The following is a 22,949-nucleotide window of genomic DNA, read 5'->3' on the forward strand; positions in this document are numbered from 1 at the left end:
CGCGCCTGGGGCTCCACTCCTGGTCCCACACCCAGGGCCCCACTCCTGGCCCCACACCCAGGGCCACGGCTGCCAGCATCAGCCCCCGGCTGGGCCTCCGCTCCACTCCTGGCCCCACCCCCAGCTGTGGCCCCAGTCTTGGCCCCCTTACCCCTGTCCTCAGCCCTCCCCACAGAGCCACAGCTCTGTTCCCAGCTGGGCGGGAAGGGGGCGTGGACAGAGATAAGGGGGGACAACCCTGAAAAGTTTGGGGACCACTGAGATAATGACTAGATCTGCCCTTGGGATCATCTTCATACATCAGAGCCACAGCTGGGACACTTAGCAGTCCCCATTCTCCTCCTAACGGGGCCCCCATCCATTATACCCCCTGCTTCCTCTCGGACCCCTAGCTCTGGACGCTGTCCCCATTGCCCCTACCTGCCTCTCCCTTTGCGGGACTGGACTCCCTTCACCGGAGCTGGCCTGGCGGGGATACCGTGGGGTGGGAGTGGGGAGGAGGCTGTACACAGGATCTCAGGCTTTGCAGCTGAACGGCTGAGCAGGGCCCTGGCTTTGCCTGAACTGACCCTCAGGTTGTGCTAGCAATGAACCAGTCTCTAGAGCGTCAAAGGTTGGGGTCAGATCAGCACACATGAGCTGCTTAGGGCCTGATTTCCGAGGGTGCTGAGCCCCCACTGACCTCCCTGGGCGATGCAGCGGAGCAACACTTCGGAAGCCAGCCGGGAGTGAGCCCCAGGCTCTGTCTGAATCCCTCCTTTCTCCCTCTTCGCAGAGTCCGACAGCAGCTACACGGTGAGCTGTGGGACGCCCATCCTGCACCAGGGGGCCCAGCAGAGGCCTGGCAACAGCAGCCATCACTGCGTGGGTAAGGTTGCTCTCCTGGGCCGGTCTGAGCCTCCCCTGCCCCCAGCTGCCATGGCGGGAGGCTCAGCTGGTGCCTCTGGTGTTTAGCACCTGCCTTTTCTTTTAGAGACTGTCGCTGCTCCAATCAAACAAAAGGCTTCCTTCAAGATCAAGGACGCCAAGTGCCACCTGCACCCGCGCGTGAAGGGGAAGCAGGATGAGTCGGGGAAGCACGCAGCGCCAGGTGAGGCCTACACCCCACCCCACCCCACCCCCAAAACAGCCGTGTAAGTTCCTCTACGGCTGTGTGGAGGGAAGTGGCCCTATTGACCACCTGGGCTTGGGTTTCCCAAGGGAACTGTGGGGAGGATCCTGACTCTCTATCCCCCACTCTTCCAGGCGGGGCGGCCCCCTGCTCAGATTGCCAGGTGACCTTCGTGAACCTCAAGTGCGACTCATCAAAGAAGGGCAAAGGCCGGCGGGCCCGCAACTCCCCCAACAAGGAGGTGACACGCATCACTCTGGAGTTTGAGGCAGAAATCAAACCGGAAGAGGTCACAGGTGAGGGACAGAGTTGAGAGGACCAGCTTTCCCAGAGTGCACCGGGCCTGAGGCAATCCCAAGTTTGGGGATATGGGACTGGGAGGACTGTTTTTCCCAGAGTGCATTGGGCCTGAGGAGAGAGGCCTGGCTATCCCAGAATGCACTGGAACTGAGGTGAGCCCACGTAGCAGTAGGAGCCCTGGGTTTCCCAGTGTGCACTGGGCTGAACTCTCCAATAACATCTGTCTTGTGCTGTTAATTACCTTCATACCTTGCTAGGCAGTATGTTCCATGGCCTGTGTGAAATGAGCTTGGCAGTTCTTAGACCAGCTCCTTCTGGGCAGGCGTCCATGTCATGAAAACCACCGTCCCGGCTTGCACTGACTGGCCCCCTCACCGGCGGTCTGGCCAGAGGCCAAGGACTGAGAAAGACCATGGAAACTGAACCCCTTCTGCACCTCTAGAAGGGTTTTCCGCAAGACGTAGATGAAGCAGGCTGATGTGGAAGGGTGGGGGAAATTTGCCTTGCCACTCCTTGCTCTGGTTCTAGTTCTCTGGCCAGTGATAATGTTGCACAGAGCCTCCTGCTGTCCACAGTGCCACTTTAACAGTTACATCCAGAGCCATCCCAGGTGCGGTGCTGGGCACTAAAAGAGGAGGTGGGTAGAATAGGCAGTGATAGATAGTCACCCCCAGCGTGTGGAAATGCAGAGGTGGGCAGCAGCCCAGGCTCGGGCATGGGGAGATGGGATGAGTAGTCAGGAGGAACCCCCTAATCCAGCTGAAGATACCCCTTTGCTGCTTGAGTTCCCCCCCGCCCCGGTCCCTGTCACCCCACTCACACCTGATAGAAGATTGGTGGGGAATCACACCACTAGTCCCTGCAGGGATGGGGAGGAGCAGTCTAGGAGGTCATCTGCTTTTCCTTTGCTCACCCTGATAGTCTACCCCCTCCCCCGTCTCTGACCTCTAGCCAGCTGCAATATTAACTGCCTGCGGCAGAGGGTGGAGAAGAAGCTGAAGTCTGCAATCAAGGCCCTGAAGAAGTCCATAAACCAGGAGCGATTCCTGATCCGCTTCGCGGGCATGGATTACGAGGTGGCGCGGAAGCTGAGCATGTCCCCGGAGAGGCAGGAGAGCTGCGGGCCGGGGCAGCAAAGGCTAGGATCCAAGTGTGGTAAGGGAACAACCGGGGGCTAGGGACCTGGGGCCAGTTGCACATTAAGCTGTAGGCCCCTAGTGCTGAACTACAACTCCCAAGCACCAGCGCTGCCAGCACCAGTGCTCCACGTGCTGACGGGCAATAGGTGAAGTTACCGTGTATTCTCCCTTTAGAGGCACTGACTTGTCAATATTAGGAGCTGGGGACCCCGAGGGCCTCTCATCTGCAGCCAGAATAAGGCATATTAGGGGATAGCTTGGTGGGGGTTATCACTACTTGTGTCCCTAACGGCTCTGCCTCTCTCTTAGTTAGCTGCCTGCAGGGAATGTATTACCACGGTCAGATGGAGCAGTGTGTCCCTTGCCCCCCAGGGACCTACCAGGAGAAAGAAGGCCAGCTCTCTTGTGACCTTTGCCCTGGAAGCGATGCGTATGGCCCGGCCAGAGCAACAAACATAACCACCTGTGCAGGTATGGTGCAGGGTCGATTGGTTGCTGTTTGTGACCTCAGAGAGGCTGGCCGAGGAACCAAGAGGCACCTTACAGCTGTGGCGTTCTGGCGTTCTTGACTACCTTTCCCATAGGGCCAGGCTTTGGGTGGGCTCGGCATTGTGGGATGGGGTTAGGAGCACCGGCAGAACCAGTGCAGCATGTGGCTTCCATTCTGCGCTGCAGAGAAACCATTGTAGACCTCATCCCCGGCTTGGTCAAGGCCCAGGCGTCAGGCATGAAACAGCTCCAGGGGTTCCACACCAGCGCTCCTTGCATTGCCTGGCCACAGATAGGCCCTTGGAGCTGCCCCTTGACTCTCCATTCAGAACAGGATGGGAGAGAAACACAAGAGGGAAGCACAAGCACCCAGTTAGGATGCAGGTGTGGCGGCATGACTGCAGGGGGTTGCCGCTTTTGGCTGTTCTTCCTGCAGGGTAAACTTGGATGCATCCCAGTCATGAGCCAAAGGGGGTGGGGGATGTAAGAGCAGAACCATGGGGGAATTGGATCCACTCCATTTTATCAGAGCCCCCAGAGTTCAGGAGAGAAGGGGACAGAAACCATCTCTTTGTTCTGTTTGTACAGCGCCTAGCACAACGGGGGCCAGACCCACGACTGGGGCTCCTCAGGACTGCTGCAGTAAATAATAAAGATCTGGCTGAATGGTTCTGAGCCACCTGCAGCTGTCACCAGGGGGTCACACGGCAACAAGGTGGTAATTTCCAGGCTGCTGCAAAGTGCCTGCAACCAGTGGGGCTACCCCACGGATCTGAGGAGGCGCCAGAGCTGCCTGTGGCTCCCCCTGTCTGGGGTTCAGCACCAGTGACATGCAGTGGAGCTCAGGGCACGAGGAGGCTGCATTATTGCACGACTGACCCACATCTCTCTTTGATTTCTGAATGGGCCTTAGGTCAGTGTCCCCCCGGCCATCACTCAGTGGACGGCTTCATACCCTGCCAGCCGTGTCCCCGGGGCGCCTACCAGCCCGAAGCTGGGCGAGCTCTGTGCTTCCCTTGCGGTGGGGGGCTGACCACCAAACACGAGGGAGCCTTCTCCTTCCAGGACTGCGATACCAAAGGTACATCCAAGCCAGCAGCTCCGCCAGCATCTGGGAGGGGAACAGCCAGGGGAAATCAGAGCGGCGGGGCAGCTCCAGGGGGGGTTGGGGGGCTGAGTTCCCAGGACTGAGCCTGCTTCATTATCGTTACATCCCCCAAACCCACCTCTGCCTCTTCGGCTCCCCAGGCCCCGTCACAACAGCGACGTGGGCAGCGAGGCGGGAAGCTTTCATTTTGCCAAGTGCCTAGTGGGGGGCCAATCCCACCCTTGCGTCGCTGCTCCCTTTTGCCCTGCACATCCTTCACCAAGACTCTTGGCTTCGATCTACACCCCCACCTTCCCAGCGGTATCCACTCACCCGCCCTGTCCCATTTGCCCCGCTCTCCTGTTAGACTGCAATCTCCTTGAGAAGCTACGTGCTCGGTGAGCCACCTTGCACGACGGCTGTACGAATCCACCAGCCCAGGCACAAAATCCACCTGCCCACCCTTTAAATAATGCTGCCAAAGCGAACAAGAATTGGTGGCATGTTCGCAGGGCTGTTCTAACGCTGCACAGATGCATTTAGTACCCCAGAAATACTCTTACAAAAGGAACACTCCAGCACTGTCCAGTAATGGACTCGGACTCCGCAGTGTTGCTGTTACGAAGCTATGCGGGGTCTTGGTGTTTATTAGGGTTAATAATAACAGTGTAATGATTGGATGCTTATTTTTAGGCTAAGCTTTATTACAAGGAAATCTGGTCTGCCGAGTTTTGCAGTTAGCAGTGCATGATGATGTGGATGCAATTTCTCCTCTTATTAAAGGGCTGCAAAGTGTGGGGATCGTTGACGTTAATGCAAAATCCATGTCGCTGCCCTGAGGGGGGAGGGGGAGAGAGAGAGAGAATAACCATTCTAAACAGCAGGAAGGTCACAGCAGCCTAAATTAACACCTTAAAGGAGCCTTGAATGTGCTTTCCCCAAAGTTCACATGGGAATACCTGTGTCACTTAAAAAAAAAAAAAAAGTCTCTTTGCACATAGCTTCCAGGGAGTGTGAGTAGGAGCTGGGAATCGGAACTCCTGAGTTCTACTCCCAGCTCTGCCACTGACTTGCTGCTTGATCCTGGGCAGGCCACCTAACTTCTCTGTGGCCATGTTTCCCCAGCTGTAAAGCAGGGAGAATACTCGCCTCTCCCCAAGGAGTAGCAGAGCTGGGAATGGGAACCAGGAGCCGGTTGCTCTGATCACACATGTCTGCTTAATAAAACGTCTGATTGGCGGGGCTAGGAGAGCTGTGGCTCCAAGACAGCTGGGAGTGACTCAGTGAGCTGATGCCTCCTTGCCTGATCACTGACTGTATGTTTTCCTCTCCCCTCTCGCCATAGTTCAGTGCTCCCCGGGTCATTACTACAATACCAGCGTCCACCGCTGCATCCGCTGTGCCGTGGGCACCTACCAGCCAGACTTCCGCCAGAATTACTGCATCACCTGTCCCGGCAACACCACCACGGATTTCGACGGCTCCACGTCCGTGTCCCAGTGTAAAAGTACGCACTTCAGGCAGTCCGGGTGCTGTGTCCATATGTCGCATGTGCAACACAATCTCTGCCAGTCGCTGTGTTTTCCTGTTAGCATGATGTCCAGCCAGAGGGCCCTGTCTGAGTCCTCGCCCTGGCAGAAGGCCACCTCCTCTTGCTGTTTCCCTTTATGCACCCCCAATCACGTGCACAGACAGCTGCATCTAACCATGCACGCAGTCACATGCACACATTAATAGATGTGACCATAGGTGCGTCTGTAGGCACAGATAGCCCGGTGCATAGAGGATTGGAACATCCAGGATAGCCTGATCCAATTCTTCTGCCCGCTGATCATTGCCTAGTGCCCCCATGTCAGAGAAGCGTATTCTCCCAGTGACCACTGGTCCTTGTTGCCTTGCAGACCGCCAATGCGGAGGGGAGCTGGGTGAATACACTGGCTACATCGAGTCTCCCAACTACCCCGGCAACTATCCCGCCAACATCGAGTGCACCTGGAACATCAACCCTCCCCCAAAACGCAAGATCCTCATCGTGGTCCCGGAGATCTTCCTACCATCCGAGGACGAGTGCGGGGATGTCTTGGTCATGCGGAAAAACTGTAGGTAACCGATTGCTGTGGTGTGGCCATGCTGGGCAATGGGGGTGCTGGGTAATCCCGTGAGAGCCCCCCTTCCCCACCTCCCAGGCTGTCTGGTCTGCGGACACCTCTGGGAGCGGCGGAGCCCAGTACGTGATGGAGCAGGCATGTGTGGAGGAGAGGGTGACAGCGCTGCAGGTGAACTCGATGCATCCCTAAAGAGCTGCCTTCGCCCCTGGCTTGGTCCCAAGTAGGCCAAGTTTGATGCACTCAGCCTAATGGGGAAGTCTGCATCCTTGGGCTGTGCGTGGGTAACTACTACGGGGAGTGGGGTTTGCGGGGAGTGGATCCACCCCACATACCTCACTACCTGGGGCTGTCTTCCCTGCAGAGCTGGGTGCATGCCCATCAGTAAAGGCTCCTGGTGGTGCATCACTCATGGCACCTGGCGCCTGGCAAGGAGATGAAACCACTCTGCCCAGCTGCAGATTTGTCTCCATCTAGATGTCTTCCCAAGTGTTGCCCTGGTTATAGTGACGCCATCTTGTGCCCTGTGGGAACAGTCCCTGAGGGGCTATGAGGCCTGGAAGCAGTTCCTGGGGCTTTGCCAACCTAGTCCCCAGGCGCAGTGTTTCCATATGACACTGTTGTGCTGCATCACCCAATGCTGACGCCACATCAGAATCTCATCACTCAGTCCCGTCGGGCGAAGGGGCCCTGGTTCCATGTTTGCAAAGGTGGCCATAGAATTAATTGAACTCCGTGGTGCTCAGCACCTCTGAACATCGGGCCCCTGGGTGACCAATGCTGGCCATCCACAATCTGTGCCCACCTCTGAAAATGTTGCACTCAGGTGCCTCGGTACCCCTACTGAATGGTGGAGGAGGAAGGTGGCCCCTGGAGTAAGGAGTAGAACCGGAGCCCTACAGTCAGCTCCTGTGTTCTCATAACACGGCCCTTCGTCAAGGAGAGCCCCGCCCGCAATATTAAAACAAACAAAAAGATGTCTGGACCTGGGTGTTTGTGTGGCTGAATGATTCCAGGCAACACCTGGTCCTGTGGTGTCCCCCTCCGCAGCCTCCCCCTCCTCCATCACAACCTATGAGACGTGCCAGACGTACGAGAGGCCCATAGCCTTCACCGCCAGGTCCCGCAAGCTGTGGATCAACTTCAAAACCAGCGAGGCCAACAGCGCCAGGGGCTTCCAGATCCCCTACGTCACCTACGACGGTAAGTGGGGGCGCGCAGGACAGATGGCGCATGTGAGGGCATAGCAAGAGCAGGGGTAGGACTGCAGTGTACATGCTCGGCCTGCAGGACTCAGACGCCTGGTGGTCTTGGAAATCTCAAACTGAGCATTGTAAAGAGATTGGAATTCCGTAGATGATATTACACACACAAAAGGCCAATGTTAAGGTGGCAAAGTCAAGCACTCACAAGTTAGGAAATGCCAGAATTAAGCTTGTGTGTGCAACCTTAACGCAGCCCCTTGTGACTATGCATTACGATACAGTCTTTAAAAACAATGAGGAGTCCGGTGGCACCTTAAAGACTAACAGATTTATTTGGGCATAAGCTTTCGTGGGTGCTTATGCCCAAATAAATCTGTTAGTCTTTAAGGTGCCACCAGACTCCGCGTTGTTTTTGTGGATACAGACTAACACGGCTACCCCCGGATATTTGATAGTCTTTCTTTACATTAATAACTACTATTTTTTCCACAAGTACCTGGGCCCAGCAGGGGGTCATTGAAAGCTCAGAAGCGACCAGTCTCCCTGCTCTCCGTTCAGGTGCCCGGCCCCGGACTCAGCAGACTCTGCAGCAGCCCAGAGCGGCATTGCAGGGCAAGTCCTGCTCGGCCCTAGGCAGGAGCGTGCTCAGTGTGCCCGGGATCTTTGGGAAATTTAGCTGCTAAAAACAAAGAAGTCTGTACGAAGCATGTGCAAGCTGCCAGCTGTAATTTGGCCAAATTTGGGATGACGAAAGGGGACAGTGCCACCCTCCTGCCGAATTTCAAGTCCCTGCTCCAAAGCACCAGGGCACTAGAGCTTTTCAAAGAGAAGGTTGCCAGATTTTTTTTAAATGGGCAAAACAATATTTTTTTCCCTAATTTTGTTCTTACATGCGGTGGCTGAACTCTTTGGGCTAAACATTTTTCCAAAACAATTCAGCCTGAGACAGACACCTGGCATGGGAAATTTCAGTCCAGACGCTTAGCATGGCAAAGTTATCAGCAATTGAAAACAGGGTCTTACAATGGGAAGTCTCAGGCAATCTTAATAGGCAGGGCTACCAACCCAGCTTAGAAGGGAATACGGTACACACGTCAGGAAGTTTGCTGCCAGTGTACAGTACTTGTCAAGACACAGTGAAAGGAACTAAGAGGTTAGAAACGAGACTTAAGAAGTGACTAGTGAGTAGATGATCATTAATACCATAAATATTTGTAAAGTGCCAAGTAAATCTGCCCCTTCTCTCCCAATCCGGGTGGGCTTTCCCTCTTCTCTCCCAGATGGTTTTGTACCTTCCTGGATGATTAACTGCCTCACCTTGGCCCCACCTGCGCTCCACCCTCCTGCATCTGCCCTGTGCTCAGTTCTGCAGCTAGTCCCTGGGCCTCAGGCTGAACTCATGACCTAATGTCCTGCCTCGTAAAGCTTCCCTGGCCTCAGAGTTTCCTCAACACTGCCATACACCTGTCTGGGGCATTCTAAACTAACCCAAGGGTAAAGTGTCTTGCCTGATCTATTAGTTTCTTGAAACACCTGAGTACAGTGATTGGCAACATCTGTGTTCTGCATGGGTGGGGGGGAAACCACCCCAGATTTTGGGGATCCAGGTATGTGGGAGACAGACAATAAGTAGTGGAGTGAAGCTTTTCGGCTCATGGCGGAGTACAGTTTAGCTACTTTCTGGAGCCCAGAATTCCACCCTTACAATAGCATCCTGTCGCTGAATTAGCTGAGCGCTCATGCCACCTGCTTTCCCCCTGACTGCCTTTCTCGCTTGGCATTGCAGAGGATTATGAACAGTTGGTGGAGGATATTGTCCGGGATGGCAGGCTGTACGCCTCTGAAAACCATCAGGAAATATTAAAGGTGAGACCATCTGTGAGCGGGACTGGGAATCGGGACTCCTGGGTTCTGTTCCCAGCTCTACCACTAACTTTCCAGGCGAGTCACTTCCCCTTTGTGTTACCTATCTGTACAATGGGTACTCCTCCTAGTGCTGCCCCGTCCTGACATCCTTAACGCACTCCCAGTATTCACAGGTGTGTCCTGGAGCCACAATAAGGAGCTCAGGATTAGAATTCACCTACTGAAATACAATGGCTTAACCTCATGGTCCTGTAGCTCATCGCGTGCCCATCACTCTGTCTAGTTCTCCCGCATACACTCCTTGGAGTGTCTCTGTTGCTTGTTTTACTGTGGAGCTGCTTGCTTGCATTCTTCGTGTCTAGTTAAAATTGACTGAGGCAGCCTTGTCTAGTAGCTACCGCAGGAGTCGGCAACCTTTCAGAAGTGGTGTGCCAAGTCTTCATTTATTCACTCTCATTGAAGGTTTCGCGTGCCAGTAATACAGTTTAACGTTTTTAGACGAACTCTTTCTGTAAGTCTATACTATATAACTAAACTATTGTTGTATGTAAAGTAAATAAGGTTTTTAAAATGTTAAAAAAGCTTCATTTAAAATTAAATTAAAATGCAGAGCCCCCCCGGACCGGTGGCGAGGACCCGGGCAGTGTGAGTGCCACGGAAAATCAGCTCGTGTGCCGCCTTTGGCACACGTGCCATAGGTTGCCTACCCCTGAACTATAGCAAGAGACTCTGAGTCAGGAGATCTGGGTTCCATTCTCAACCCTGCCACTGATACCCTCTGTGCCCTTGTGGCAAGGCGTTTAGATGCTTTGTTCCTCAGTTTCCCCATCTGTAAATTAAAGCATTTGAGCTCGTTGGATCCATGCAATAAGAACACAAAGTATGATCTTTTAGACCGACCATCAGTCAGACCACATCCATTGTGCTTTAATTGTGAGAACTAGCTTTTACCTGGAGGTGATGTGACTTTGCTTTGTTTCCCTTGAAGGACAAGAAGCTGATGAAGGCTTTCTTCGACGTGCTGGCTCATCCACAGAACTACTTCAAGTACACAGAGAAACACAAGGAGATGTTACCGCGCTCGTTCATCAAACTCCTCCGCTCCAAAGTCTCCAGCTTCCTCAGGCCTTACAAATAGCCCCCAGGCATTTCCACCCGCCCCGTGGGCCGCCCTCCAGCCAAGGAAACTTTCTTTTGCTCTTATTTGATGGTTTTTGGGTTTTTTTTCCTAAACAGCTTTTTAAACAAACAGAATCCCCATCTCTCACTATGCAGACGACTCTAAACAATTTCTCCTTGGCTTTCTTCAAACTCATCTCAGCGCTGACTTTGTCTCCAGCACGGGCGGTCTGTAATCTCAAGGCATCCCATGCTCTGTTTTACTACGGTGGTGCAGCCCATAACGATTACCAGTCCCAGATGGGGATGCTCCTTCTCAGCCCAAGTGGCCTCTACATGCTGAGGCAGCTGCGACCTGCTCTGTTTTATGCAACTTAAGTGTAGCCACTCTGGTTGCCTTTGTGGCCCGTTGGATAGCCCTTGATTACTACACATCTGCGTACAAATCTGTCTCTGTTCCTAGGCGCCATAAACACACCTACAGAGCCTGTACTCCTGGGATATAGTTTGGTATTTTTGTTTCTGCTGTGGGGCTTTCTCCAGCTGCCAAAGCAAAGGAAAGTTGCTGCAGCCAGAAGGGGCTGTTTCTCAAAGAACTGAGCGCAAAGGAAGCCCTGAATGTGGAAGGTAATGCCTTATTTATCGCAGTGTTGTGGTTTAAAAATATATATATATCAACACAGCTTTGCAGGGGGGATCGGGAAAAAAATATACTTTTTTGTTAAAAAAGAATACTTAAAAAAAAAAAAAAAAAAGACAACGCTGAAAAGCATCACAGCAAATGGCAGTTCCAGTGGGCGGAAGGGAGATCTGCATCTCTCCAGGGAGTTGGGTTGGTCTCTCTGCACTTGAAGACAGCATGGCCAAGCCGCGTTCTTGTAGAACAATGGATGAATGGGAGAAAAAAGGTAATGAACGAGAAGCCTTTCAGATGGATTCATTTTTTTTCCCCCATGGACACTTGTGCCAAGAGACCAGACTCTCTTACAAGCTCTGCCAAAGAGTAACTCGTCGACAGAAAAGCAAGCGATGTGAAGAGCAGGAGTAAATGTTTGTGCACTAGGATATCGTCCTTTCTACCTTTTTCATATGTATTAAGTGCAATCATTTGAGTCTTCTTTATATTATTTAGAGGGAAGTTTTTTCTACTAGAAACTACAATATTTATACCTGCCTGAGAAATGAGAATGTGTGTTTGTAACAAACAAAAACAAACCAAGGCTTCAATTAACAGTGACCCAAACGTGATGACGTTTTCAGACTTTGGAATCTTTTCTTCTGATATTGGTCCCTAATAAGGCAAATCCACTTGATGTTCCTTTTATCATTGACACTTTTATTCCGTCCTCCCCCTTAAATCAGTTGAATCTTTCCCTGATGACTGGAAAGCACAAGATCTTTTCCCATCCACAGGTGTCTCCAGTGTGGTCACTTTGTGCTAGGTCTCCGCTATTGGATACAGAGTTACCAGTTTACGCTTGGTTGCCGGTTACACTCCTTTGCTCTGCAGCATGAATTTCTAGAACCCAGAATGCTAAAGACTCTCAAACTTCTGTCATTCGGGCTAACAGATTCTCTCCGTTAGCTGCAGTAATATGGAGACTTATCTTGTTGTCAGTAGGTCTCCAGGCATGAACAGCCTGATTCTCCTCTCGTTCACCACAGTGTAAATCAGGAGTAACTCCACTGAAGTTAATGGAGTTACATCATCATAAAAACAGCATGAGGGGAAGCATGAGGCTCCAGCCAGGCTTCCCTTCACACTCATCTCCTGTGTCTCAGTGAACTTCAGTTTGGTTTGTAAGCAGCCCCTGGGGCTGATCTCACCAGCTTTAGCTGTAGTCTGCTTTATATGAGTGCTTGTTTATATTTTCATGAAGAAACCAGCTAATCTGTTTCCATTTCCCGAAGAGTTGGAAGAAGCAGGGCAGGATATTGAGCCTGATCCTGGAGGCAAAATTCCCATTGACTTTTATGGGAGTTCTGTATGAATTAGGAATCGACGAATGAGGTGCAGAGAAACTCAGTGCATGTTCCCATGACTGTCCATTTTGCTGGGACATTGTTATATTAAACCGCTTGGGGAACCTAATGGCCAAAGCTCCATCAGACCCTTAGTTAATTCAGCCTTGAAAAGTCATCGTGTCTTTGGGGGAGATGCAGAAGTGCCATTGGAGTCCAATGAAATGTGCTTCTAAATCCCTTAGGTGCTTTTGAAAATCCGCTGCCTCCTGCAGGGGTTCTCAAACTTAATCACAGTGCAGGCCACATCTCACTAGGGAGGTTGTCTTGTGGCCAGCTCCCCTTCCATGTGCAATCACAGAGCTTCCAGGGGCCAACTCCAGCAGTTGCCTCCATGAAAAATACTAATATTTAAGCCAGCGTTTTCAAAAGTGGCCACTGACCTTGGGAGCCTCCATTTTGGAGCCCAACGTGAGACACCTTAGGCCAGCTGAGCTCCTGCTGCTCCCTTTGATCACGATTGGGCTTTAATGGCTGCAAGTATCACCCTGTCTATTGATGTCTTGCCAATCTCCATCTCTGCCATAGCCCCACATCTCATCTGATGTCTCATCAGCTAAAACTGAATGTAGCCAAAACTTCTCTCCCATTAGCACTTCTCCTTCTTTCAACATTGAGATGCTATCTGGCTCCTCACTCTCCCTTGCCCCAGGCACCCAGGCCATTTCCAAATCCTGCCACTCCTTCCTTGTGAACCTAAGAGCTGTTCTTTACCTGCCATCTCTGCAGCCAGATCTCGGTCAGGCCCTTATTAGACTCTTCCTCTGGCCTCCCGTGTCCATGCGCACCACCGTGCAACATGCAGATAGCACCACTTTGCTGGATCTCCATCCGCAATCACGTCACCTTTGTCCGCGGTGGTACCTAACTCTGCCTTTTCCTTCTTATCCTCCCTTGTCTGGCTTCATGTCGCCCCCCAACCTCCACTCCACCACTATTCCTGCCCGGTTGTCAGCCTCTAGCACAGTCACCTTTGTGCCTTCTTCTGGGCAGCCCCCTATGCCCGGTGCAATCTCAGTGACCACATCCTGTCCACATTTAAGTCTCTCTTTAAAGACCCACTTCTGCCATGTGGTGAATCCAGTTGACTTGTATACAGGTTTCCTATTTGTTGTTCTTCACTTCCCGCAGTCTCTGTCTCCTTGTGTCCTTTGACTGTGAGCAACTTGGGGCAGGGACAGTTCCTTCTTGAACATCCGGAAAACACATAGCCCATTGGAGGCACCACCATCAGCTGATTAGTTATTACCCAACACACTCTCATGGCTGTTAGCAGATAGAAGGGACAGGGTGCTGGGTTCTCTCTTGAGCAGATGATAGCTGATATCCCATATTTTCTCTCCCCCCCCCCCGCCCAATGTTTGGCTATACAGCTTTGTTCTGCTGCTGCCCCCAGGAGTCCATTCACTGTATTCAGAGTAACAGCCGTGTTAGTCTGTATCCGCAAAAAGAAGAACAAAAATAGTGGTGTTAGAGAGCTGTCTAGCAGCCTCCTGGTCATATTCCAATTTATTCATGATGACGACAGCACCTCCTTTGTCAGCCTTTTTGATTCTTCTATTCACTGTATTGTATCATCCCATCACTCGGCTGAGTGATGCTCAATTCTATCCCCTTCATCCTGAGTGCATCTCTCATGAGGGGTTGGGCTTTTTCATGCCATCTGTGTATTTGCCCCAAGTCCTCTGATAAGTTGGATGCCTGCCACAGCACTGGTATCTGCAGCAGACTCCCCAGTGGAAAAGGCACAAGATCTATTTTGGGGGTTCAGAATGCATGCAGCACTGCCTAGAGTATATAGGTGTTTAAAGGGACATGATCAAGTCTAAAAGCCAAATTTCAGGTATGGTTTAAAAAAATAAATCCCCAAATCTGATGTACATAGAAGTGTTTCTAGGGCTATTTAAAACCATGGAGCCTCTTACATTTCAAAATGAGACTGCAGCAGTCTGACCCCAAACACATTTTGGACAAGATTTTCAGAAGTGACGTGTGATCTTGGGTGATTCCTGGGATGCCTTAAAAGCACCCCAATTTTCACACAGGGCAGTGCACCCTCCCTCTGAAAATCAGGCCTTAAGGTGATAGAAGTTGAGCCCTCATTGGAAATTCTTGGCCTTTTAATAAATTTTTGTTTGCATAATCTGAGGGCCTGATCTTGCAGCCTTAGTGCCACAAACAGTCCTTCGACAGCAGTCCTGTTGAGGCCTACAGCCCTCATCCTGTAAAAATCGTAGTATGTGCTTTGGTAACCAGCCCTTAATGGTACTACCTTGAAGGGATTGCAGGTTCAGACCATCTAGTTGTGACTTACTACCACAGGTAAATAATTATTTCCTCCATAATCTACAGCATGTTCTGTTAACTAGTCACTTAAATACATTTACTGCAATGGGAAATCTTGACTGTATTATGCAGCCAGCTGTTAGGATGGACATAGTTTTGGAGGCCTGATTCATAGAACATGCCACTGACTGGTGTTTCCTTCAGACAATCCTTTTGGGGACTATGAGGAAGATCTTACCAGATGTTCTGTACACCATCAAACCCTGCTTCAGTTCCTTGTGCTACATCTGGCCCTGCCCCCAGGCAAGAAAATGTTTGAAAGGCTGAAAACTCCATCACCCACTTTCTGATGTACTGAATGTTTCAACATAGTAAACAAAGGGTTGGTTTTAAAAAAGGCAAAAAAAGTTGGAATATTTATATCTGTCTTTTGCAGTGGGCCACGATTTAGCATCTCCCACAAAATGATTAAGTGATGGAAAAAATGTAGTTCATAAAGTTATTTGCACTTGATTAAAAAAGTTGTATCTGAACTTTGTAAAAAGAAATGTTTGCATTTTGTATTGTCTTTTTAATTATTAAATTGAATTTCTTGGTGTTGTGTTGATCTTTTAGAAATTGGTTCTGCTACTTATTTTGAAGATTTCTAACAGTGGGACTCAGAGATTGGAGAAGTTTCAAAGGCACCTAAATCCCATTGACTTTCAGTCAGACTACAACACCAATACTGCAAACACACCTAAAGTAACTTTACCCCCATGAGGAGTCCCATTGAAATCTAGTCCCATCCCCACTGCTAGCCTTGAAGAAGAATCCTGCGCTGTTTTTGTCCATCTCTGCTTCTATAGCAGCTGGGAGTTCTCTGCTGCCCAGGAGGTGTTGGTGACTGGTATGTGCATGGGGCAGCTCAGGTTGGTGCTCCAACCTCCTCCACTCCAATTCTTAATCCTAACACTGCACTACCCCCTCCTGCTGCTGCTTAATGTGCCTAGCTCCCCTCACCTTCTTCTCATCCTACATTTCCTATCACTCATTCCCCATTGCTGATCTCCCCCCTCCACCCTCAAAGCCCTAGCATTAGCCATGACCCAATGTGACAGTATAAACCATCACAAAGTAGAAAAAAGGCAGTCCTCCAAACAGCAGCTGTAAATAGTGACCATGCCCAGGATGTTAGAACAAGAGGGTGGTCCAGCTGACTAATTAAACATTAATACTTGCAGAGGCTGCTGGGAGGAATCTGGGGCTAAATAAATCAGGCCCAGCTCAGTTCTGGGGTTAGAGTTCATTTCAGGAACAGGAGGCTGTTGCTGAAGGAGAGCTGGGTGAAAAAGCTGGAACTACCAAGCCCAGCAGCAGGGCAGAACTGACTACTGAAAAAACAGGCCAGACCCTCAGAAAGGAAGGTACTGATTAGTGAGTCTGGGTACAGGCAGAGCCTGCTTCCTCCTCTTCATTTGAATTTTTTTCCCTGAAAAGGGAGGGTTTTAATTGCACTTGTGCACTGAATATGCTTAGATTTAAAAGCTTCCCCCACCGTGCATCACATGTAGCTATTCTGTGGATAGACCTAGATATCCATTGAAGGGCTGTTTGAAATCTAGTGACCATTTAAAAAATGGTTTAAATAGTTTAATGTTACCTGTACCCGCCCCCCATCAGTTTTAGAGAAAATAAGCTAATTCTCCCTTGTTTGTGGGTCTCTCAGTAAAAGACAGACAAACTAATCCAATATCCCACCCAACTCAGCAGATAAGACAGACAGCAACTGGGTACTCGAACCATTTATTATTGCCAGTTTAGTAGAGGCGCTGTGGCTTGCCCATGGTGCTTTTGATGTACAATGCACGCACGTTCTGCCAGTTCTTCTTCAGCAAGGACACCAGGAAATTGATGGCCAGGTGAATGTTGTAGACTAGCTCATCCTCCGTCATTTTCACATGGCCAACAGCTACAGCCAGACAGAGCACCTGGGGACATAGGAAGCAATGTCACTAGACTAATGGTGTAGACTTTGCAGGGAACTGCCTTGACTGGAAAGGAACATGTATTAAACAAGGACAGCAGGACCAAAACTTAGCCAGCAGGATTAAAGTCTCACTATCGTCACATTACAGACCACCCTGCACTAGCTGAAACCTACAGCCACCACAGACTTTTGGCAGGCAATTAACATTAAAGGCCTGACTTCTCTTTGGAATCTCTCTCTCAGGCTGGGTTTAAGTCACAACATAACTTTTTTTTTTAAAGGGATAAATGTGATTTAAAATTCCCCCGTTTTTCTGTGGCCTGTAAACGCTGCTGTATACATTCCAAGCAGGGCTTTAGAGCTGTGCTCTAGCTCTGCTTCAGCTCCAGGCAAAATCCTGCAGCTCCACTGCTCCAAAGCCCTGATTTCCAAGCATTTTAAAAAGCGACAGACCCAGTAAATACAAGATCTGTAAATTCAGACATTCTAGAGCTGAATAATGATGTTTCACAGCTCAAAACCTACTCTTCCAGTTTGCCTATCAGTAGCTAGAAGGCTTAAGAGCGCATGTTAAGTTTGACAACTGGCTTCCACGCACATTAACATGCATGCTTAACGTCTCACTGCAAACTTTGTTGAAAATCTGACAATGTACATAGGTGTGTTTCATCTTCTGCTCAAAGTGCTCTACACATTCCCTATCTATAAAATGAGGCTAATCTAAGGCATACAGAACCAATGGCACACCAAGAACAGAACCCAAGTCTAACGCCTAATCACAAGCCTGATTTATTCGTATATTGTCTCATACACCCTTGCCTCCACAAATACTGCCCAGCATTAACCCATGCTGTACAGATTAGCTCAACCACCTACCCAAACTGCTTAATTTTTCATATTGTAAAATACAGAGCTGACTTGCTTTTTGCCCAACCACCAAGTCTTTCTAATGATTGAATAAAGAACATGCATCCAGACCAAGTCCTTGATGCCAAATTTGCTGAGCTGAAGCGTATAGCCAAACTACAGACTGAAGAAAAAAGGACTTCTAAAACACATGACTTAGTTTCCTTTCAAACTGTTTTAAAGCAGGTGCCCTGTTAAGGTCGATCAGGAACAGTTCTCTTCAGATGGGTTGGAGCTGATTTAGCAGAGTACTGAAATGTGTACTTAAGCCTTCGAAACAGACTTGTTAACTGAACTAATGAGTCAGTTTACACCACCATAGTGCCCAACAGATGATGAATATGCATTTAATTAGGGCTGCTTTGATTTAAAATATGATTCTGCTCCTATAGTGACCTTTCTTCAAAATCAAGACAGGACAAGAATCTAGAAAGTCAAAATTCTGCACTGTAGCTGCTGTGAAATTCCCTTACACGGTCTCATGCCCGAAGTGTACACTACTACCAAGCACGGACCTATACGGTACAAGCCTGTTCTAATTCCTGGCTAGCCGAAACCGAACCACATGCCCGCAGTGTCAGGAGCTTATCACACAGGGTGCGCATCTCTTCCTGCAAGATGCCAAACGCCCTCAACTCCCACCCACTTCAGTGAGCATTTAGGGTCCCCAGCATTCTGCAATATCAGGCTCTCCTCCAGTTTCTCTTAAAAGAAAAAAAGAAAAAAAAAAAAAAAAAGAACTACTGACAAGTTACATTCTCCCCTCAGATCAGCAGCTGAATGCTCTAGTTGTATTCCCTAAATGCACAGAAGGGGACTGACCAGATATTGATCACTGGCTTTATCTTAAGAAAGAAGCTGAAGGATTCAGGGCTGAACTGCAGGTGAGTAGAAATCCACATACCATGGCAGGCAGCTAGTTGCTTCATTAAATCCCACCCCCCACAGCCACATAACTGACTTCTGAGGTTGGAGTTTACTTTTTTTTTTACCTTCTTCATTTGAAATTTGATAGTAGACTTGACCTCGTCAATTTTGGCCACCATGTTCTCATTGTGGGTGAGGAGGGAGGGGAACTTGCCAGCTTTGTTCAGACCTGGACCCAGGATACGAGGAATCTGTTTGATCAGTGACTCTGAAGCCAAGAAGGCATCATACTTCTTAGCTATGGGGAAAAAATGTAATGCGTGTGATTGCCGTTTTTTCCTCATTTTAATTCTGGGCTTGATTTCCTCCTCAACTAGCAGCAGTTTGCAAGTTTCTCTAAAAGCAACTAATTAAAGCAGGGGTAGGCAACCTATGGCATGCGTGCCGAACATGGCACGTGAGCTGATTTTCAGTGGCACTCGCACTGCCTGGGTCCTGGCCACCCGTCCAGGGGCCTCTGTATTTTAATTTAATTTTAAATGAAGCTTCTTAAACATTTTAAAAACCCTAACATACAACAATAGTTTAGTTATCTATTATAGACTTATAGAAAGAGACCTTCTAAAAACGTTAATTTATTACTGACACGCGAAACCTTTAGTGAAGTGAAACCTCACTTCATTTAGAGTGAATAAATGAAGACTCGGCAGACCACTTCTGAAAGGTTGCTGACCCCTGAATTAAAGCGTTCACACCAAAGACTTGTGTATTTACAGACTCTTCAGAGACTCTAGAACTAATTCATAAGGTAGGCCAAGCCTACACTAGGGCTTTTGCCAGTATATCTGTTAGGAATGTGATTTTATGATTTGATAGAAAATGACCTAGTGTAGATGCAGTTATACCAGAAAAGATAAGACAAGACAGTATGAGTAGATGCTCAAGCCAACAACCATACTTCAGATCTAGTAGCTAACTTCTTCCTAACAAGGCAGTGAGCAGGAGTCTGGCTGCTGGGGAAACTCCCAGGTTGTGACACCCTTCCCCCACAGAGATGTGTTACAGGTATACTGGCAGCTCTAGCGCTTCAGAATTCTACTCACCCAGCTTTTTCACTAGCTTCTTGTTCTTGTTGAGTTTCTTCAGAGCCTCGATGTCCATGTGAGGGATATCAACTGCTTTGGCCTCATCACAGTGTTGCTGGTCCCCCAGCACGCAAACTGAGAATTTAGGGCGTGGGGTGGACTTGAGCCTGTCAGGAAGGGAAGATGACACCACATACTGTCACTATGCACTGCCACCACCACACAACTTAAGGGGAGCACACAGAGCCACAGCAGAGAAACCTTACCACAGTCACCTGCGATTCTTCATCCACCAGCCTCTAATCTGGCTTCTCCAATTGGTCGGTGGGATCAGCACAGAAGCCTCACCACACCTCCCCTCATGTTTTAAGACCCAGGGTAGGGGTCCGTCCAGCCACACCCATGTAGAGATCTGGGGGGTCTGAACTACCCGGGCAATTCAGCACTGCACCCTCCTGCCACTGTATCAAGCAGTCAATGTGCTGCTCACCCCATGTACATTCAAAGTGCCTAGAGGGAGTGGGGTGCAGGCTGAAGGCTGGGTGGGATCAGAAAATGCCGAACCTGACTGTGCCAGAGAAACGCTTGTCCTTCTGCGGATCATAGTTTTTCAGACTGATCTGCAACTCCACAGTTTCCGTAAACCTGATAAACAGATAAAGAAACAGGCCAGGTCAGAATTTAAGAACCCAGTAAAACAAGTTGAATAGCAACAAACATGGGAAAAGCTGTAGTAACAGCTAGAAGAGTTTAGAGACACTGCCACAAACCCTCCCCCTCTTCACCAGAGATTTCCAGTTATGGAGTTGGCATTTGGGGAAGGACGCTACCCACAGCAGAGCAGAGTTCTTACTTGCGTGGTTTCACCTGAGTCCCTTGCAGGACCTCCTTCACTGCTTCGTACAAGGTGTCGCGGGAAACTTTGCTGCTGTAGATGTGAAAGGCACAAAGAGCAGGTCAGGCACTTGAAAGGATCAACTGAATGAATCACTCTGGACAGGTTGCAACTGCAGGTACATCAGCATCTAAAACCACCTTTAATCCCGCCAACCAGGGGAGCTGTTGAGCCCACAGCATTCTGGGGGAATGAAACGAACCATTCCCCTGTAATGAAGTGAACTCAAATACAACAGTCTGGGGCCAGCGCAGTGCTGATAAAAGTGAAACTGACATGCCCAGATTCACTGTGCAGGCCCAGAAAAGTGCAAAAATAACTGAACAGCAACAATGGTGAATTGTAAGTTAGATCCATTGTTCTTTCAGCTTCACTCTCAGGCACTCACAGCAGGGTGACTCCATTTTTAAATACAGTAACAATTTCTCTTTTGAGCTCATTTCATTCCACAGCCCCAGAGGCACTGAAGCCAGAAAAACAGCCACAGTGAAGGTTTCTTCCTTAGTGAGCCTTAGCCCCACCATGGAGGGGCCCATTCTAGGAGCAAGAGTATAAAGAGTTTATAAAATATAGCTAGGTTCCCCAAAGAATTAGCTACGTTCATGGAGAGCAAGTCCATCAACAGCTATTAGCCAAGATGGTCAGGGACTCAAGCCTATACTCCACGTGTCCCTAAACCTCGGACTGCCAGGAACTGGGACTGGACAACGGGACACCCCGCTGTGTTTCTCTCCCTCTACAACAGCCGGCCCCGCTTGATCCGACCAGCCCAGCCCTGCTCATGGCCGGCTGGCTCAGCGCAGGGACGCGGCGGCTCTCTGCCCCGGGGCACCTACCCGGGATCCACCTGCAGAGAGGCCCCCAAGCCTGGCGGGACCAGCTGAGCGCGGGCCAGGCCGGTGCAGACGGTACCCAGTGGCGCTACCCCCCCCCGCGTGTCTCGGCCCAGCCCGCCTGGCCAAGGGGCCCCACAGGAGCGACCCCCACAGGGAGGGGCCAGGCCTGTTCCCGCCCCCCACATCGCCTCCCTGACCTCCCGCCACCCGCAGCGCGGAGGAGCCTTGCCACCGGCCGAGGAGGCAGCAGAGACCCTCCGGGCCCACCCGCCCCTCGCACCCCGGCTCAGGCCCCGAGCGGAACCAATTCCCCCGGGAGGGCCGCGCCGGGGCCCCCCTCTGCCTAATGCGGGAGCCGGGCCCGCCGCCGGGGTCAGCTGGGGGCGGATGGCACCGGATTGACCCCCCCAGACACGCACCTCATCTTGAGACCGGCCCTCGCCGACTCCAGCAACCGCGGGTGCGCCGGGCAGAAAGGGGGGGAGGCGCTCAGATCGCGGTATAAATAGCGCATGGTCTCGCGAGACGTGGGAGCGGTCTGGGCGCCATCTTGAGAGAGGCAGGCCGTAGGGGTGGGGCAGCCCAGCATCAGGGCGGAGCTAGGTGTTGTGGTAGCAGAATACACTTGTGAGCAGAGAGGGCTGTGCATCTCCAGAGCGCCCTTTATTTCCTTTAAGTGCAAACCATAGCTTGACTATTTATTGCACGCTTCTCTGCATCTTTCCTAGGATCCAGTGCCTGATTACTGAGCAGATGGGAATGAGCTCCAGTTTACAGCCAGGGGATTGGCTTGGTGGTGGAGAGATTCAACCCGTAGTCTGTTCTGAGCTTGTAGAGTCTCAGTTGAACTCTGGAGCGGGCTGGGTGCAGATGCTTTTGCACCATCGTCTAGTGGGTTAGGCGCTCTGGGAAGTCTCCCATGCTAGCTGCTTAACACCAGTTTGTGCCTGGGGCAAGATTCTTTCCTTGTTACATTGGTAACGTAAGTGTGAATATGAAAAGAGATCAGTTGTACCATGTCCCAGTGGGGGACAGGCTCTAATCAGTATCTCAATGGCATCTCATGGCTTTTTTAAGCTCTTATTTTGGTTTCAGCTGGAGTTGAGGGTGTTGGGCGCTTTGAAGAATCAGGATAGGCATGTGGCCAGATGTGAGTCTTTTGTGGAGCCCTGGGGGTTCTGTACAATTTGCCACAGATTTGCCTTTTAAACAAATAGTTCGCAAGATTACAATTGGCAGTGGCTTCACCCACAACTAAAGATTCCCATCAAACAAAATCTAACATAAAGTTGCAATTTAGGGCATGTCTACACTGCAATAAAAGACATGTAGCTGGCACAGGCTTGTGGACTTAGGCTCTAAGATCCCATGAGGAGGGTGGGTCCTAGATCCTGGGCTCCAGCCCAAGCTCTAACATCCACACTGCAATTTTATAGCCCCACAGCGAGAGCCCTGCAAGCCCATATCAACTCACCCTGCTGCCAGTCTCTTAGTTCAGTGTGGATATACCCCTAGAGTCTGTGCCATCAGACCTTGTGGTGAGAAGTACATTTATGGCTACTGAAGTATTCTCCTTCATACCAGTCAGTGGGAGAAGCAATAAAATGTATGTTCTCTGTCCCCACTCTAATCCCACTGTTTGCTGTATTTTGTCAAATAGTG

At 50.2% G+C, this 22,949-nt stretch overlaps 2 protein-coding genes across 5 annotated transcripts in view; one reads left to right on the plus strand and one right to left on the minus strand.

The window, feature by feature from the left end:
• SCUBE3 (signal peptide, CUB domain and EGF like domain containing 3) overlaps nt 1-15,326 on the plus strand; it is a 100,844-nt gene extending 85,518 nt beyond the window's left edge. For all 4 annotated transcript variants that reach the window (XM_034767444.1, XM_034767447.1, XM_034767445.1 and 1 more), the window contains 11 exons: nt 776-868; nt 974-1,090; nt 1,246-1,407; nt 2,363-2,566; nt 2,860-3,021; nt 3,953-4,120; nt 5,472-5,633; nt 6,028-6,225; nt 7,282-7,434; nt 9,223-9,302; nt 10,291-15,326. In XM_034767444.1, the coding sequence (XP_034623335.1) occupies nt 776-868; nt 974-1,090; nt 1,246-1,407; nt 2,363-2,566; nt 2,860-3,021; nt 3,953-4,120; nt 5,472-5,633; nt 6,028-6,225; nt 7,282-7,434; nt 9,223-9,302; nt 10,291-10,440 (1,649 nt within the window). In that variant the 3' untranslated portion in view covers nt 10,441-15,326. The remainder of the gene's footprint in view (nt 1-775; nt 869-973; nt 1,091-1,245; nt 1,408-2,362; nt 2,567-2,859; nt 3,022-3,952; nt 4,121-5,471; nt 5,634-6,027; nt 6,226-7,281; nt 7,435-9,222; nt 9,303-10,290) is intronic.
• A 1,170-nt stretch (nt 15,327-16,496) lies between these two features.
• Nucleotides 16,497-21,841, minus strand: RPL10A (ribosomal protein L10a). Its single transcript, XM_034767449.1, has 6 exons — nt 21,707-21,841; nt 20,410-20,484; nt 20,121-20,201; nt 19,575-19,723; nt 18,597-18,769; nt 16,497-16,699 (listed from the first exon to the last, which is right to left on the minus strand). The coding sequence occupies exons 1-6, from the start codon at nt 21,799-21,801 to the stop codon at nt 16,529-16,531; spliced, it is 744 nt and encodes a 247-aa protein (XP_034623340.1). The 5' UTR covers nt 21,802-21,841; the 3' UTR covers nt 16,497-16,528.
• Nucleotides 21,842-22,949: the final 1,108 nt, after the last annotated feature.

This window comes from Trachemys scripta, chromosome 4 (genome assembly GCF_013100865.1).
Source record: "Trachemys scripta elegans isolate TJP31775 chromosome 4, CAS_Tse_1.0, whole genome shotgun sequence".
Taxonomy (NCBI): Eukaryota; Metazoa; Chordata; order Testudines; family Emydidae; genus Trachemys; species Trachemys scripta.

Coding starts and splice junctions, on each gene's coding strand:
- RPL10A (XM_034767449.1), bottom strand. CDS start 21,801: ATGCGCTATTTATACCGCGATCTGAGCGCCTCCCCCCCTTTCTGCCCG. Junction 20,485..21,706: donor AGGGCCGGTCTCAAGATGAG/GTGCGTGTCTGG, acceptor TCACATCTACAG/CAGCAAAGTTTCCCGCGACA. Junction 18,770..19,574: donor GAAGCTAGTGAAAAAGCTGG/GTGAGTAGAATT, acceptor TTTTCCCCATAG/CTAAGAAGTATGATGCCTTC.